Source organism: Bos taurus, chromosome 18 (assembly GCF_002263795.3).
Source record: "Bos taurus isolate L1 Dominette 01449 registration number 42190680 breed Hereford chromosome 18, ARS-UCD2.0, whole genome shotgun sequence".
Taxonomy (NCBI): domain Eukaryota; kingdom Metazoa; phylum Chordata; class Mammalia; order Artiodactyla; family Bovidae; genus Bos; species Bos taurus.
The window spans coordinates 34,812,075-34,827,736 of record NC_037345.1 but is presented as its reverse complement, the minus strand read 5'-3'; the positions used below and the strand labels follow the sequence as shown (position 1 = coordinate 34,827,736).

The 15,662-nt window shown below is 56.8% G+C and overlaps 2 protein-coding genes across 15 annotated transcripts; both read left to right on the top strand.

Annotated features, from left to right (window-relative positions):
- The first annotated feature begins 3 nt into the window (after window positions 1-3).
- On the top strand, window positions 4-7,168 carry EXOC3L1 (exocyst complex component 3 like 1). Of its 11 annotated transcripts, XM_059876772.1 has the most exons (15): window positions 13-1,614; window positions 1,796-1,885; window positions 2,041-2,097; window positions 2,307-2,467; window positions 2,549-2,768; window positions 3,636-4,248; window positions 4,328-4,445; window positions 4,582-4,707; window positions 4,801-4,901; window positions 5,093-5,203; window positions 5,941-6,070; window positions 6,192-6,314; window positions 6,407-6,562; window positions 6,654-6,778; window positions 6,852-7,165. In XM_059876772.1, exons 1-15 carry the CDS (start codon window positions 1,482-1,484, stop codon window positions 7,039-7,041), a joined length of 2,454 nt encoding a protein of 817 aa, XP_059732755.1. In that variant the 5' UTR covers window positions 13-1,481; the 3' UTR covers window positions 7,042-7,165.
- A 353-nt stretch (window positions 7,169-7,521) lies between these two features.
- Window positions 7,522-15,354, top strand: MATCAP1 (microtubule associated tyrosine carboxypeptidase 1). 4 transcript variants are annotated; one of them, XM_059876644.1, is made up of 8 exons: window positions 7,659-8,226; window positions 10,151-10,280; window positions 10,416-11,041; window positions 11,124-11,267; window positions 11,550-11,682; window positions 12,575-12,880; window positions 12,985-13,082; window positions 14,083-15,354. In XM_059876644.1, the coding sequence occupies exons 3-8, from the start codon at window positions 10,472-10,474 to the stop codon at window positions 14,245-14,247; spliced, it is 1,416 nt and encodes a 471-aa protein (XP_059732627.1). In that variant the 5' UTR covers window positions 7,659-8,226; window positions 10,151-10,280; window positions 10,416-10,471; the 3' UTR covers window positions 14,248-15,354. The 4 variants fall into 4 exon arrangements, with proteins under 4 accessions (NP_001192651.1, XP_059732627.1, XP_059732628.1 ...); NM_001205722.2 differs by lacking the exons at window positions 7,659-8,226; window positions 10,151-10,280 and adding an exon at window positions 7,522-7,601 and having other exon boundaries at window positions 14,083-14,460; XM_059876645.1 differs by lacking the exon at window positions 10,151-10,280 and having other exon boundaries at window positions 7,659-7,952.
- Window positions 15,355-15,662: the final 308 nt, after the last annotated feature.

The window sequence follows — 15,662 nt, the reverse complement described above, 5'->3', positions numbered from 1 at the left end:
TTGAGGAAGTCGTTGGGTAGCCCCAGGAGTAGTAAGGAGGGATCACTGGAACCTTCCTGGCTGGCCCAACTCCACTAACTGTGCCCCAACCCTCATCTCAGGAGAGGAGACCCTGCTGCCTGATGAACCCAACGTGTTTTCCCAAACCTGCTCCCCATCGTCTTGGGATAACCTACCCTATTCCTGTCCTTCACTTCCTGCCAAACAGCAAGCACTAATTACATCTAGCTTATCCACCTGTCTGCATCCCCACTTTCTTCCCCTGATCCCACCTTCACCTTTCTCTTGTCTCCACACTACAGTGCTCAGAAGCCATGGGATTAAAACCACTTTTCAACCAATGCAAACATATTTCAGTTCAATTCAGTCACTCAGTCGTGTCCGACTCTGCGACCCCATGAATCGCAGCTTGCCAGGCCTCCCTGTCCATCACCAACTCCTGGAGTTCACTCAGACTCACGTCCATTGAGTCAGTGATGCCATCCAGCCATCTCATCCTCTGTCATCCCCTTCTCCTCCTGCCCCCAATCCCTCCCATATGTGTAAATATATGTAAAGACCTTAGAGCCGTTTCTGTCATGTGGAAGGATTATGTGTTTGCTAGTATCATTTTGTTATTTTAACACTGTCATTTATTATAGTTTATTTTAGGTCAAGTTCTTTGGAAAACAGTCTTTGAGAAAGAGATGTGCCGGCAGGAAGTTTACTGAGAAGCCACACTTGTAAGGAAGTAATACAGGCCAAACAGGGCAGAGAAGAGAATTAAACTGTGAGGAAGTTAAAATGGAGGCCTCTGTCCTTCTAGGAGCACTGAAACTGGGGTACTCCTTCCAAGGCCTACCTGGCCTTTATACCCTAATACGGACCAAGAGACTCAGATCTGAGACCTCATTAGCCTACATTTCAGGCTAGAGGAATGAGTGTCTTTGTCCTGAAGGGTGGATTTGGGTGGTAGCCAGTGTCCACTGCATTATTACTACCTAGTAGTCAGTTCCATTGGAGGAGGGCATGGCAACCCATTCCAGTATTCTGGCCTAGAGAATCCCACGGACAGAGGAGCCTGGCAGGCTGCAGTCCATAGAGTCGAACAGAGACACAACTGAAGCAGCTAAGCAGCAGCAGCAGTCCCTTCCATGGCTCCTTTTATCTCCAAGACAGACAAGCTTTCATAGCTCTTCCACCCCTCTCTGCCATCTCCCGCCACACACCCTCTTCACAACAGCCTATGGTCTCTTGCTCCTCTGCAGAGGCATACCTGCCTCTAAGGGCCTGTCAACACAGTTTTCACCCTGTGATGTTGCCTGCATCCATATCAGCACACCTTCCTCTCCAGCCAGGTTCAGGCCATCTAGTTCCTATCTTTGCCCTTAGCATAGGAAGTCCTGCCTAGGCTGCTCCAGACTCATTGATCACAGGGAGGACACCCCCACTTCCCCCAAGGAAGCGGCGCCCAGCCCTCCCCACTCTGTCCCTCAGTGCAGATGCTCTTTCCTGTTGGGAATAAAGTACCAGAGACTCAGCTTCCTTCCTTTCTGCATGTGGCCTTGGAGAGGGCGGGACCTGGAGGGAGGAGGGGACTCCTGAGGAGGGAGGTGGGACAGAGGCTTCCTTGGGGTGAGGAATTCTGCTGTGGCAGGCTGAGGTGTGGGCCTCGTGAGCCAGTGGAGGGAGTATCCATCTCTGCCGGGACGGCCGGGGGAGAGGGCCCTCCTCAAGGCCAAGGCTCTTTGCGGAGGAGGGAGCACTGGACGCCTGGTCAAGCCTGGTGAGCTCCATACCACACTGTCCTCTGCAGCTCAGAGAGGAGCAGTGCCCAGCGGAGGCTCCTGTCTACCCTGCCCCACTTCCATCTGGGGGGCAAAACCGGGAAACCTCATCGACGAAGGTATCTCAGGTGCCTCCCCATCTTTCCCATCTCCCTCATTTCCTGAGGGAACCAGAACCTTCTCCTTCTCAGAGGGGCCTAGATGAACACAGTAGCTCAGAGGAGCGCCCACTTTGCCTGCTCTAACCCGGACCTTTGCCCTCACTCCACTCCAGCTCCTCCAGCCATGGACTCGGCAGCCAGGGACAAAACGCAACCCGCACTCCCCACTGGTATGAGCCCTTCTGGGTAGGCCAAGGGAGGGATGGTGGCAAGAAAGATGGGGATGGTGAGTTGGGGTCTGACTGGAGCTCTGTAGGGCGGGGAGAGGAGTGGACCGCCCTAGGGGACAGGCCAAGGGGTAGGAAGGGGAGCAGATTCGGCAGCCACTTCCTGCAGGCCTAGCCCAATTGATGCAGCTGCCCAGGCTCTTCCTGCCCAGGGCTGGAGTGGCCGGAGCAGGAAAGGGCGGAGCAGCTGGCCCGGGGTGCAGCACTCAAGTGGGCCTCGGGCATCTTCTACCGGCCAGAGCAGCTGGCCAGGCTGGGTCAGTACCGGAACCGTGAGGTGCAGCGGACCTGTTCTCTGGAAGCGCGCATCAAGGTGGGCATCAGGCAGGAGGGAGGAGTGCTGGGGGCAAGCTGCAGGGCTGGCAAGGCCTCACTGCCTACCTCCCTCCCACAGTCGGTGGTGCAGTCATACCTGGAGGGTGTGAAGACCGGGGTGTGGCAGCTGGCCCAGGCCCTTGAGGCCGTACAGGGAGCCCGCGAGGCCCTGGGCCAGGCCCGTGGGCTGCTCCGGGATATGGCTGAGGCTGCACAGACCCTAGAACCCCTGCGGGAGCAGGTTGTGGAACACAAACAACTGCAGGCCCTGTCTCAGCTGTTGCCCCGGCTGCGAGCTGGTGAGTGTGCCTGGCCCTCGGCCTCAGTCCTCTGCCAGCCGGTTGACAAGCACCAAGGGGCTTGTCGCTGATCAAGGGGCTGGGACACCAGTGGGAAATTGCATGGAGGGACACATCGGGGACCTCCCAGAGAGTAATACAGGCTTCAGATGACGTATGAAGCACGGTGCCTGTTAGCTCATTCTGGGGTTCCCAAGCGTGCAAGGGCTTCCCTGGTAGCTTAGCTGGTAAAGAATCCACTTGCAATGCAGGAGTCCCTGGTTTTATTCCTAGGTCGGGAAGATCCCCTGGAAAAGGGATAGGCTACCCACTCCAGTACTCTTGGGCTTCCCAGGTGGCTCAGTGGTAAAGAATCCACCTGCAACGAGGGAGACCTGGGTTCAATCCCTGGGTTGGGGAGATCCCCTGGAGGAGGGCATGGCAACCCACTCCAGTATTCTTGCCTGGAGAATCCCACTGAACAGAGGAGCCTGGTGGGCTACAGTCCATGGGGTCACAAAGAGTCGGACATGACAGCAACTAAGCGCAGTACAAGCATGGGATGTCTGAGTCAGGACTGACACCTGTGGCTCTGCCCAACTTGGCTCTTATATACTGAACTATTTCCCTAACAGGGTGGTCAAAGAGCCACTGGTATGACTCCCTCCCCCAAGTCCCTCCCTTCCTCCTGTTTCATCAGCTCAAGGGTTTACACCCTAACCACCATATAGGCCCTTCCCTGGGTCTTTTCAGGTTGGCCAGTGCTCTACTGTACTGATTATTAAATCTTTTACACATCACCCCAGCCCAAGGCATCAACATCCACTGCTGTACCCACTGCACAGGTGGAAAGGTTTAGACTCAAGGCTGTCTCTTCTCTCTGATTAGTGCCAGCTGCAGTGGCCCACACACAGACCCTGATTGATGCCCAGCGGCTCTTGGAGGCCTATGTGAGCCTTCGGGAACTGGAGCAGCTGCAAGAGGAGACGTGCGTACCTCTTGGGGGCCTGGAGTTGCCAGTCTTTGAGGGGCTGGGCCCTCTGGCTGAGGCTCTGGGCCAGGCTGTGGAAGCGGCCGCAGGGGCTGCAGGGCAGCTGGCCCGGGAGAACCCAGCCTTGCTGGTGGCTGCTGTGCGTGTGGCCGAGGTGGATGCTGGGTGCACCACCTCCCTGGAGCAGGCTCCACGGGACTGGCGGCAGCGCTGTCTGCGTGCACTACAGCAGGGCTTGGAGCGGGTCCACTTCGGGACATCTCTGCAGCCTGGGCCTGGGGAACTAGCAAAGTGGCTGGAGGCTCTGCGGGTGGCTCTGCCAGCTGAGTTGGCCATGGCTGAGGCTCTGGTAGCACCCTGCTGCCCACCACACTACAAAGTTGTCCAGTTGTGGGCCCACACCCTGCATGGAGGCCTGCGGCGCTGCCTGCAGCAACTCCTGGAAGGGCCTGAGTTGGAAGAAGCCGACACCTTCACCCTGCTGCACTGGGTGCTGCATGTGTACCAGGGGTCAGTGTCTCTGGGGCAGTAGGGCATGGGGACATCAAAGGCTGGGGGCTCCGTGTAACACTGGGCCACCCACCTCCAGGCCAGAAATGATGGGGAGCCTGGAGTTGGGGCCTGAGGCTGACGTGTCTGATCTGGAGCCCCTCCTGACCCTGGAAAACATTGAGCAGCTGGAGGCAACATTTGTGGCCAAAGTCCAGGTGAGTAGTTGGAGCCCAGGTTCAGAGCAGTTCTGCCGCCACCCGTGGGCCTGTATCTGTGGAGTCGTGCATCTACCCATCTCTAGCAGTGTCAGTGCCCTGCTACATCCTGCTGCACCTTGCCCCCTTTCCCCAGGCAAAGGTGGCCCAGTGGCTGCAGAAGGCACTGGATGGGGAGGTAGTCGAGTGGGGCCGAGAGCAGGAACCCGACACAGACCTGTCTGGCTTCTACCACTCGCCATTGCCAGCCATCGTGCTGCAGGTGGGTGAAAAGTGGCAGGGGGCAGCCCTCACAGGGAAAGGGAAGGAGGGCAGGACCAGGACCCCGCTAATGGCTGCCCATCCCTGCCTGTAGATCCTGGAAGAGAACATTCGTGTGACCAGAATAGTCAGTGTGTCACTGGAGCAGCGGGTGCATGGCATGGCACTATCAGAACTGAGTGCCTTCCTGAGGAGGTCTGACCCACTCCCAACTCCTGGCCCTGCTCCTGGGCAGCCCTAAGGGGTTCTGAGTGATCAGACACACCCATGGGAAAGGACTCCTTCAAGACAGGGCCTTGGGTATCTTGGAGGTGGGGCCAGAGTACTAAGGACTGGGGTTGTATCAGAGTGACAGCAGGTACCGGAGCCACCTCTGCTCTTTGCAGCTTCACCGATGCTCTGATCCGATTCTCCCGAGACCATCTCAGGGGGGAAGCAGTGGTCCCTCATTACGTGCCCTACCTACTGGCCACCCTCAACCACCAGTTAGCACTCAGGTACCAAGATGTGCCCACAGAATGCCACCTTCACTAACCCCTGACTGAACATCTATTCAGTATGGATCTAGCCTACACTGGGCCTTTAGGAATTTTAGACTCACGTAACCCTGGGGTTCCAATCCTAGTTCTCCTAATTACTAGCTGTGTGACCTTGGGCCAGTTATCTAATCTCTCTGAATTTTGCTTCTGTCGTCAATAGTATATGGGTGGACCTTCTGAGACTCAGGTGAGATTACAGATATAAAGTACCTACCACAGTACCTGGCACAGAGTGTCAATTATTCATTCATTCAACAAATATTTATCAAGGCCCTATTCTGTGCCAGGTAATGTCTAGCGTTACCGCTGTGAATATAACAAAAATATTCCCTTCCTCTAGGGTCTTATGTTCCCTGGGGTGTGGGCAAGAGAGAACAAACAAGTTAATGATGATTTTGACTCCCTCCTGACTGGGATTAACTCTCTCCTCTTACCGAAACAAACTGAAAGACATAACTTGTTCAAGATCATACCGCGAATTAGAGGCAGGTCCAGGTGGCATGTGTGCCTTCTAACTCGCTGAGCCCACCACTTCAGCCTCAGCTGTGTCCACCCTTTCAGAAGTGCAGGGAGCCGCCCTTCTTGTCCCCTCAGGCGACACACTTGTGCCACTAGGTGGCGCCCGAGTGGCTAGACCAGAGAGGACCTCTCGGGCCTTGGCCTTGGTCCTGAAGCCGTCCTTTCGGTCGGTCCAGCTCCTCCGTATCCGTCCTGCAGCCCAAATGGGTGGTTCCCGGAGTCTTGGCTCCGGTGGAGGCAGAGCTGGACAAGTTGCAGAAGAGGATCTGTCGCCTGGTGTTGGAGGCGCTGCTGGCGGAGCTACAGGCGAGGCTTCAGGGGGAGATGGGGTTGGGAGGAGGAGATACAGCGTATGCATGGGGGCCTCTGCCGGGGAATGCTGGGTCTGAATCGTCGCTCCAACTACGTCTCTAAACTCCGTTCCCAGCCCCTATTCGCGGCTCTGCCCTCGCGTCGCTGGCTCTCAAGCCCAGAGCTGCTGGATGACGTGTGCAAGCGGACGGCGCGATTCTGCCAGAACTTTCAGCACGTGCGGAATCCCGCGGTCCAGGTGCATCTGCGGGGAAAGGCTGAGGGCGGGGGGCGGTGTCAAAGTGCCCATGGGAAAAACATCCTGGACCCATTTGATCGCGATCCCTACAGCTGTTGCTGGTCGAGGCGGAGCGTACGGTGGTGCTGCAGTACTTAAGTGCGCTGATGCAAGGCCGCCTAGTCTGCCGCGGTGCTGACGAGAGGACCCAGGCGGCCGAGCGCATGCAGCACGATGCGGCCCAGCTTCAGGAGCTTTTCCTCGGTTTGGTGAGAATTCGCTGGGCGAGAGGATGGGCGGGAGTCTTAGTGATTTGATAGGGGTCGAGGACTGGAGAAAGACCAACCCCTGCGTGCTCAGGGCCTGGAGGAGAGCGTTCAGTGTGTGCCAGTGCTGCTTGCATTGAAGGAGCTGCTGAACCTCCGCGACCCCACGCTACTTGGCCTCGAGGTGGCAGGCTTGCGGCAACAGTTTCCCGACGTGAGGTGCGAAGACGGGCCGGGAAGGGAGGAGACCCAGGAGCGGCTGGGCGGGGCTAACGCACCCGTCACTCCACAGCGAGGATCACGTCTCCGCCCTCCTGGACCTGCGCGGAGACGTGTCCCGAGAGCAGCGCCTGGCCGCACTCAGCTCTCTGCGGGCCGGCCCGCAGCCCTCGCCCCAAGCTGGTCGCCGAGCACTTTTCAGCCTCGTGCCAACACCTGCACCCTCGCTGGCCTCCTGCTTCCCCTCAGGGTCCTGTGCCTGACCCCTGACTGCCCGCAGAATAAAGTCACGTCCCCGTACGCCTGAATTGTACGTGTTGGTGAAGGGTGGATGAAATAAAAGTGCCCACGAAGGGCAGGGGGTCCACGTGCAGTGACACACCTAAGGTATCCTGGTTCCAGTTCTGATATATGGCTGCGCCCCACCTATCCCGGTACAAGACCTGTATGTGGGCTGCTTTCCCAAGTACCCGGGCTTCCACAGTGTGCGGATTACACCCTTACGTGTGCGCGCACCCGCAGAGAGCTAGCGTCTCCTACGCCAGAAGTCAGTCAACTGAGGCAGAGGGGGCGGCCTTAAGGCAACACCCCACCCAGGGGCGTGACCCGATGGCGGACACCTCCCCCCTGCTCTGCCTGGCCCCACCCCAAGCCGTGTCCTCGTGCTCTTGCGGCAGCAGAGATTGACGCGAATCCGCGCTCTTTCGTCTGAGCGTGCGCGCGCCCGAGCCCGTGCGTCACCAGCGTCGGCTCCCGCGGGCTGGGCAGCCGGCGGCCTGTGTTGCGGAGCGGGAACAGCGGCGGCGAGAAGAGGATTGAACAGGTGGGGGCGCGGCACGCGGATGTAATCCCCCCACCCCCACGAGGCCGAAAAGGCGTTCGACCAGACCCCTCCTCATCTACCTGGGAACCCCGCTCCATTGTCCACTGGCCCCGCCCTCCATTGGGCACGCCCTTTGCCCCAGCCCCCGCCACTTATTGGCTGTAGGTCACTCCCCTCCTCGATTTCCTAGTACCCATTGGCTCCTCTTCAATGTTATCTTCTCTCGGAGTTTCTTATTGGCGCAGACCACACCCGCTTATATATCACCAGACTCCGCCTTCAGTCTGGGCTCCTCCCACAACCATCTTTCATTCATTCTGCATCTGGGTGCTGGGTACTTTGGTCATGGAGGTGAATGAGACCCGTCCCTGCCCTCAGGGAGTTCAGGGGATGATGTGGGGGGACGCGGACCTGAGCTCCAACAATGACAGCCTAGGGTGGTAAAGAAGCCGCTTGGGCACTGGGAGTCTCTAAGACGCTGGGAAGGCTTCCCGGAGGAAGTGAGGCCCAAACCGAGTACTGAAGAATGGTTAGGAGTTTGTTACAGGGAGACATTGGGAGGGCATTCTTGGCAAAAGGACCTGAGACATGAAAGAAACAAGCGTATCCTGGTAATTCCAAAGAGGTAGGTCAAATGAAAGAAGGGGAGATAAAGAGGATTGGTACAAGTAAGAGGCCTAGAGAGCAGTGAGGAATCCAGAAAAGTGTATGGTTAGTTGAGGGGAAGGAAGCCTGAGTCCCGAAATCATCCAGCAGCTTGTCACTAGGCAGAATGCTGGGAAGAGGGGGAGGGGATCAGAACTAGCTGGGGAAGCCAGGTGCAGGGAAGGAATGATTCCAGTTCTGAGAGGGACAAGGGCTCTCGGTTTCATTCCTTTACTGAACAACTGTTCTGGGGACACAGCTGTGAACACTTAGAAGGAGAAAACATAATAATCACATATACTGTACTTCAGATGGTGATGACTGCATTGGAGGACAATATTGTGGAAAAGGTGAGGTTCTGGTGGAGAGGGTTTAGAGGAGGTTTACTGTCTTATAGAGGGTGTGTCGGGAAGGCTTTTCTAACAAGATATTTGTACAGAAATCTGAGGAAAGTGAGAGTGACCCCTGCTGTTATATGAGGGGAAAGTGTTCCAGACAGGGACATTTTCAGTTTGAGATGCCTGTAATACATTCAAGTAAACATGTTGAATTGAGAACTGACAACACAGTTTGAGGGGCTTCCCTGTGTTTCAGATGGTAAAGAATCTGCCTGCAATGCAGGAGACCTGGGTTGGGAAAATCCCTGGTGAAGGGAATGGCAACCCACTCCATATCTAGTATTCTTGCCTGGAGAATTCCATGGACATAGGAGCCTGGTGGGCTACAGTTCATAGGGTTGCAAAGAGTCGGATACAGCTGAGCAATTTACACACACAGAACACTAGTCTGAAGTTTATGGAAGAAGTTTAGGCTGACATATTTAAAATCATGAGAGTGGATGAGATCACCCAGGGAGAGAGCATAAATGGAGAAGAGAAGTTTTCAAGTCCTAGACATTAGAGTTGTTTTTTTTTTTTTTTCCAGGGGAGGGGCGGGTAAGGAAGGATTTATTACTTGTAGCAAGTTAGGAGAACAGCAGGGATCTTTCCCAAAGCAGTGTCTCCACATTATGGTGTTAAGAGGTCAGAAAGATAGGGATGACCAGCAAGGAAGACAAGAACAAGCCGCTAGTGAGATGGGAGAATTATGTCCCAGTGTATTTGGGAACCAAGTGGAAGATGTGGCCAAGCTGAGATGAAGTCATTAACTTTGTCAAGTTCTACTGATCAACATGAAGATCATTGGTGACCTTGGTCAGGTCAGTTTTGATAGAGAGCAGGGGCCAGAAGCCCCTACTTGAAGTGAAATTTAGGACAGAACAGGAAAGAAGGAATTAGATAGAGACTGAGTATAGATGACTTGGAGTGTTGTGTTACCCTGAGAAGCAGCTGGAGGGAGATGCAGTGAAGCTAGAAGACTTTGGGGTCAAGTGAGAGTTTTGTTTTTTAAGATGGAGAAATAACAGCATGTGTTTATACTGACGGGAAGAATCCGACAGAATGGAAGAGACTGATGATGTAGGAGGTGTAGGAAAAAGGAGAGATGCTGGAATTATGTCCCTGAGCAGACAGGAGAGTTCAGAGGATGGAGCCTTTGGTCAGTCTCTGGGGAGAGACTGGGTTGGACTGAGCCCTGGTACAGAGTTGGGATAACTGTCCTAACACTGGCCTTGGATGACCACCAGCAAGATGGCTCTGATAGGAGACACCCAGGGATTGGCTTGGATTGGCTGAGCTTTCCCTCTGCTTACAAAGAGCTGGTTCTAATTTAGATTTGAACAGATGGCCCAGAGGGGAGAGAGCATTCCAGGTGGAGGGACTAGCATAACCAAGGGGCAGGTAGGCCCAATGGGCTGGAGGAGGTGAATGCAGCTGGGTGGGAGGGGCGGAGTGAGACTGAGAAAATGCCAGAGGTAGAAGGCAGATAGAAGGTAGTGAGACCCCCCTCACCTTTCATCCTGGCAGCTGAGGCTACACTGTACCAAATTCCCAGTCTGGGCGGGCGCTGAGCACAGAATCATGAGTGGGGGGCTTAAGGCTTACAATCAGAAGCTCATGAGCTAAAGGGATTTGAGGAACCACCATCTACGTGGATGTAAGAGACTTCCTCCTGCTTTCTCCCAGTCCAGGGAATGGACTAACTAGGGTGGAGGTGAGGGGGCATAGGGCCTGCTAGCCCTCAGGCCATACCCACTCATTGCTGGCCTCCACATCCTTCCTGTGTCTGCAGAAGTCGCCGGTGTGGGGAGCTGGAGTGACCCGGCCGGATGTGCCCTCCAGGACAGAATGGTGCTGGACTCAGGTGCTCAGGTGTATGAGCAGGCACCCCCCAGCCCGCCAGCCAGCCCCTCCTCCTTGGCCCATAGGCCGGGGCCCTCAGACCAAGATGGGACAGCGCTGTTCCCCTGGCCTCAGTCCCTGGCCCTGCCCCTGGCTCTGTCTGTCCCCTCAGCCCTGCGGCCCCGGGCGGAGAGGCAGCCCTTCTCAGAGCTGCACTTGGGCCGCCGTGGACACATGCGGCGCAGCGAGAGCACCTACACCGTGAACAGTACTGGCCGGCGGGGGGGCAGCACCCAGAGTTGGGCCCCGCCTGGACGGGGACGGGACCCAGGTGGGGGCACCCTGCGGCCCGCGGCCTCCCTGCCTCACATCGCTAAGGCTCGAAAGGAGGCAGGCCGTGGTGCCAGCAAGAGCCCCTGCATGTTGGTGGCTCTGCGGCCAACCAATATGGACCGCGAGCGGGACAAGTTCTTCCAGTCCCATTACACCTACAACCCACAGTTCGAGTACCAGGAACCCATGCCCACGGCTGTGCTGGAGAAATACTGTGAGGCCTCTGGACAGTTCATTCATCAGGTCAGTGCAGACTGCCCGCCTCACCCCAGCCCGGACCACCTGAGCGGTCCAGCTTGACCTGCTGCTGCGGCCCTCTGTGCAGGCAGTTGGCATCATCGAGGCTGTCCTGGAGAAGTTTGGGACCTATGAACACTTTGAGGCTGCAACGGGGGGCCAGCTGCTGACCAAGTGCCAGATCTGGTCCATTGTGCGCAGATACATGCAGAAGGAAGGCTGCGTCGGTGAGGTGAGCTCACACTGCCAGTGATGCCCCTTTTCCACCTGCTTCCAATCAGACTGCCCAGTGGGCAGTGCCAGGCCCAACTCTGTTCTGGTGGAGCTAGTGACCTCAGGCCAGCCCTGCTCCCGTCCCTGCCCCAGTCAGGTGGGAGCTGGCTCCAAGCGGAGGTGGGGCAGGGTGGGTGTCGTGGCCAAGTGTCCGGCCTGGCTCCCCTGTGGCATCAGCAGGTCCACCTCCCCACTGGCCCCCGGGGTTGGTGGCCATGACACGTGTCTCTGCCACCCACAGGTAGTGGTGCAGCTGAGTGAGGACCTGCTGTCCCAGGCAGTGATGATGGTGGAGAACAGCCGACCAACGTTGGCCATCAACCTGACTGGAGCCCGCCAGTACTGGTTGGAGGGCATGCTGCGGCACGAGATAGGTCAGGGTGTGGTAGGTGGGTGGGCTGGGATGAGAGGGGGCTGGGACATGGGGGCAGGGCAGTGAGGGGCCCCAGTAATTCCACCCCCTCTCATTTTCCCCCTTCCCTTCACCAGCAGCCACCTCCTCCCTCTGACTCACAGAGGTACGCCAGAACATGCCAGCCCACTCTTTGGGCTCACCCTTATTTCCTGTTTCTTTTGGGCATCTTTTCCTCCCTCAGCTTCCTCTCTGATTTCCCTTGTCCGTGGGGCAAGACTGCTGAGGCCCGGACAGGCCAGAGGGAGAACCCTAAGGGCCCCACTAGTCTAGCCAACAGTACAGGCCTTCCATGGTGGATGCAAGTTCAGATTCTGGGAAGGGAAATGGCTGAAGACACAGCTGGATTTAGGAGGGGACTGGCCAGGCTGGAAAGGCAGGCATAGGACACGAATTACTATTCTTTCATATCTGTCACTCCTCGTCAAGAATCATGTTGCTCTGGGCAAAAGGTGGTTTTTGCTGAGTATGTTAGCATGAAATGGGCATGCAAGGGTGTGGGGACCGGGTGGTGTGTGAGTTCCCGGCCTCTCTAGGGGGCTGCAGAGGGTGGGGGGCGAAGCAGTGTGAGTTTGGGAGAGTTGTGTGTGTATAGTCCTAGACGGATGGGGGAGGATTCATGTGTGTGAGCCTCTGGGTCCTTGGGTGTGAGTTCACCTAAAGATGGTCTTGATGATGCGTTGGGTGAGTATGGGTGTGGGGTGGAGAGGCTTGTGTGAGAGCCTGATTTTAGGGGCATAAAGCTATGTGAGTCACCAGCTAGAGGTCCAGACGGGCAGAGCAGGGCCTGGATAGGGCCAGGCAGGAAGACCCCCTGGATGCCCAGCCCAGCCTCTTCTTTGCTGTCCCTGCAGGTACCCACTACCTTCGGGGCGTGAACAACGCGCGGCAGCCGTGGCACAGCGCCGAGGGCCGGCAGCAGTACGGGCTGCGGCCAGCAAACCCCACGGAGGAGGGCCTGGCCAGCCTGCACAGCGTGCTGTTCCGCAAGCAGCCCTTCCTGTGGCGCGCGGCGCTGCTCTACTATACGATACATCGTGCAGCACGCATGTCCTTTCGTCAGCTCTTCCAGGACCTGGCGCGCTACGTGCAGGATGCCGATGTGCGCTGGGAATACTGTGTGCGCGCCAAGCGCGGCCAGACTGACACCTCGCTGCCTGGTGGGCACCAGTCCCTGCGGGTTGGCGGGGGAGTGCCTTGATCTGGGGCGGGAGGGTGAGGGTGGGGCTTTGGACCTAGGGCTTACGGCCCTCCTTGCCCACAGGCTGCTTCAGCAAGGACCAGGTATACCTGGATGGCATTCTGCGCATTCTGCGGCATCGCCAGACCATCGACTTCCCGCTGCTGACCTCTCTGGGCAAGGTGAGGGGCCACAGGGCCTTCAGAGGTCCCAGCCAGCTCTCCCCCTCACTGCTGTATTCCCTGAGCCTCTGGTTGGAACTCCACTGAGGACTGGGTGCCAGGCCTCTCGTGGTGGGAGCGTGGGTGGAGTGAGCACAGGAGATGACGTGACAGTCCGGCAGCCAGTATAGGTGCTTTTTCCAGCCCACAGGTGTGTGTGTAGACACTGCAAAGGAAGTGAGCATTCCAGGCCAGGAGAGCAGTCAGGAAGGCCTGCAGAAGCAGGCTGGAGAAACAGCCAGGGATCAAGCCCTTGGCACTGGGTATCTGTGCCAAGCTGAGGAAGTTGAACTTCATCCAAAGCAGTGGGGAATCCAAGGAGCTTCAAGCAAAGGGTGGCACAGATGTTGGCTTTAGAAGGCTCTGTGTATCATACGGAAGGAGAGGCCTAGGGAGGGGAGTGCAAGGGGAAGAGGAAGAGGCCTTTCTCATCTCTTCTGCAGCATGGATGGTGGTCTGGCATAACCCCACAGTGGCCGTGCCGTTGGAGAAGGGGCAAGCTGGAGAGATCTTCAGAGAGTGGAATCTTTTCAACTCAGTGGCCACTCTGAGTGGGAGGGTGACATATTCTAAGTCCCCACCCTGGAATCTGACCTAGGGGCTCTGACAAGGGTCGGGCTGCATAAGCTGGCACCCAGGAAGGCTGGCTATGAGGCGTCTAACACCTGGTATCCAGGGAAAGGTGTTCAGAAGGCAGTTGGATACCCAGATTTGGAGATGAAGGGGGGAAGCTGGACTGGATACAGGAGTGGGGTTGTAGCACATAGATGTTAGAAGAAGGTTTTGAGAGAAAGAGCAAACACCCAGGATGGAGCCACAGGGTACAGAACGTTGGGAGTGAATCAAAAGGGGAGTGGGAGAGGTTCTGGGAGCAAAGGGCTATGGGCCATTGGAAGAGAGCTGGGACCAGCTGCCTGAAAACCAGGGGACCCTGCACTGAGGCCCAGCTTTCTCCCTGCAGGTTTCCTATGAGGATGTGGATCACCTCCGGCCCCACGGGGTGCTGGACAACACCCGGGTGCCCCACTTCATGCAGGACTTAGCACGCTACCGGCAGCAGTTGGAACACATCATGACCACCAACCGGCTGGATGAGGCAGAGCTGGGCCGCCTGCTGCCTGACTGATACTGGTTGAGGGCTCCAGATCGGCCCCCAGAACACGAAGCTGGCTGCTCTGTGCTTCCACAGCCTGGGTGTTTCTTGGGGCCTGGGGAGGGCAGAAGCATTTCAGGAGGGAGGAGCGGCAACAGCAGAGAATTTGTGCTAGCCTCCCTGGACCCCGAGGGCCAACAGCAGCATGTCAGGCAGACTAAGTCTGCCCTCCTGTCTCCAGCTGTCTGTTGAGCCGAGGAAGAGCCTGAGGACAGGAGGGAAGCTGAGCGTGGATGGGCATTGGGGGGAGGGGTTGGGAGTAGAAACTTGTTCTTGCATGAGATGGCTTTGGGTGTATGCGTACTCCAGTCTTTTCGTCCCCCCACCTGGCCCCTTGGTGCTCCTTCAGCTTTCACGCTGTCTACCTCTCACTGGGTCCTGGTGGGGATCTCCCTTCTCCTGGGGTGACTGCCTGAGCCTGCCGTCCTGGCTTTCACACAGACTCAAGGAGCAGGGATCCTGGTAGTAGAGACCCAGCTGGGCTGGGCTGTGCTTTCCAGCATTTTGCCTCTCCCATTGTCGTTGTGTGTTTTCCCTATTTATGTGCGGTGTGTCCTGGGCTTCTGAAAGTTCGATGGAGGGAATAGGGCTCCTCTGGAAGGCACTGAATGTTCCTAGCCCCGCCCTCCCTCACACATACACAGGCCTTGTGAGTCAAGCCGAGAGCTCCCCTGGCCTTGCCCTCAACCTCTGCACTGGCCTCTGCTGTCCCTGTCTTTGCTCACACCCTCGCAGCTGGTCTCTGGCAGAGGTTGGCATAGGCTGGCAGCATCCACAATCAAGCCTGAGGGGCAGGCCCCTAGTGGTTCCAAGTTCTGAGCCTCTCCTCAACCAGGAGAGGTGCCAAGATGATTGTTGCTTCTAGTTTCACCTCAGACTCAGCTGTGTGAGGTTGACCCAGCCCCGCTCCCACCCTTGGCCTTAGTTTTTCCATTCGAAAACTTGGACACACAGCTGGAAAGTCCTTATTCCTTTAGTCATTGAATATGTGTAGAGCACCTTCTGTGTACCAGTTAACTGGTCAGAATCCTCACTGAGCTCCCAGTCCTGAGAAAAGTCAATTAAAACAATTATAATGAAGTGTGTCGGCTTCATCTACTCACGATCACTTCCTCTCTTAATCTCCCTTCCCAAGCCCCTTTCCTGGCCCTTTGTGCCAGTGCTAGGGGCTTTCTGGGGTGGGGCTGGTGATGACACATGTCCCCAAATGATAAAAGGGCCATGGAGCAGGGCCCAAGAATCTGGCCCTTGTCCCACTGGGGACCTGGGTCTGGGGTCTCCAGGGGTACAGCTTGTACTGTTGAGGACAGAAATGGGCTGAGGACTGTGCCACGGGCACAGGGCTGCCCAAAGACTTTGGGACTTAGAGGCACACATCCACATCCTCG

What these genes read in the sequence shown, in the direction of transcription:
- MATCAP1 (XM_059876645.1), top strand. Translation starts at nt 10,472, where the DNA reads ATGGTGCTGGACTCAGGTGCTCAGGTGTATGAGCAGGCACCCCCCAGC. An exon ending in CTGGACAGTTCATTCATCAG is followed by an intron (nt 11,042 to 11,123) that starts GTCAGTGCAGAC and finishes CCCTCTGTGCAG; the next exon opens with GCAGTTGGCATCATCGAGGC. An exon ending in GACTGACACCTCGCTGCCTG is followed by an intron (nt 12,881 to 12,984) that starts GTGGGCACCAGT and finishes CCTTGCCCACAG; the next exon opens with GCTGCTTCAGCAAGGACCAG.
- EXOC3L1 (XM_059876767.1), top strand. Translation starts at nt 1,482, where the DNA reads ATGCTCTTTCCTGTTGGGAATAAAGTACCAGAGACTCAGCTTCCTTCC. An exon ending in GGGACAGAGGCTTCCTTGGG is followed by an intron (nt 1,615 to 1,795) that starts GTGAGGAATTCT and finishes TGTCCTCTGCAG; the next exon opens with CTCAGAGAGGAGCAGTGCCC. An exon ending in GCAACCCGCACTCCCCACTG is followed by an intron (nt 2,098 to 2,306) that starts GTATGAGCCCTT and finishes CTTCCTGCCCAG; the next exon opens with GGCTGGAGTGGCCGGAGCAG.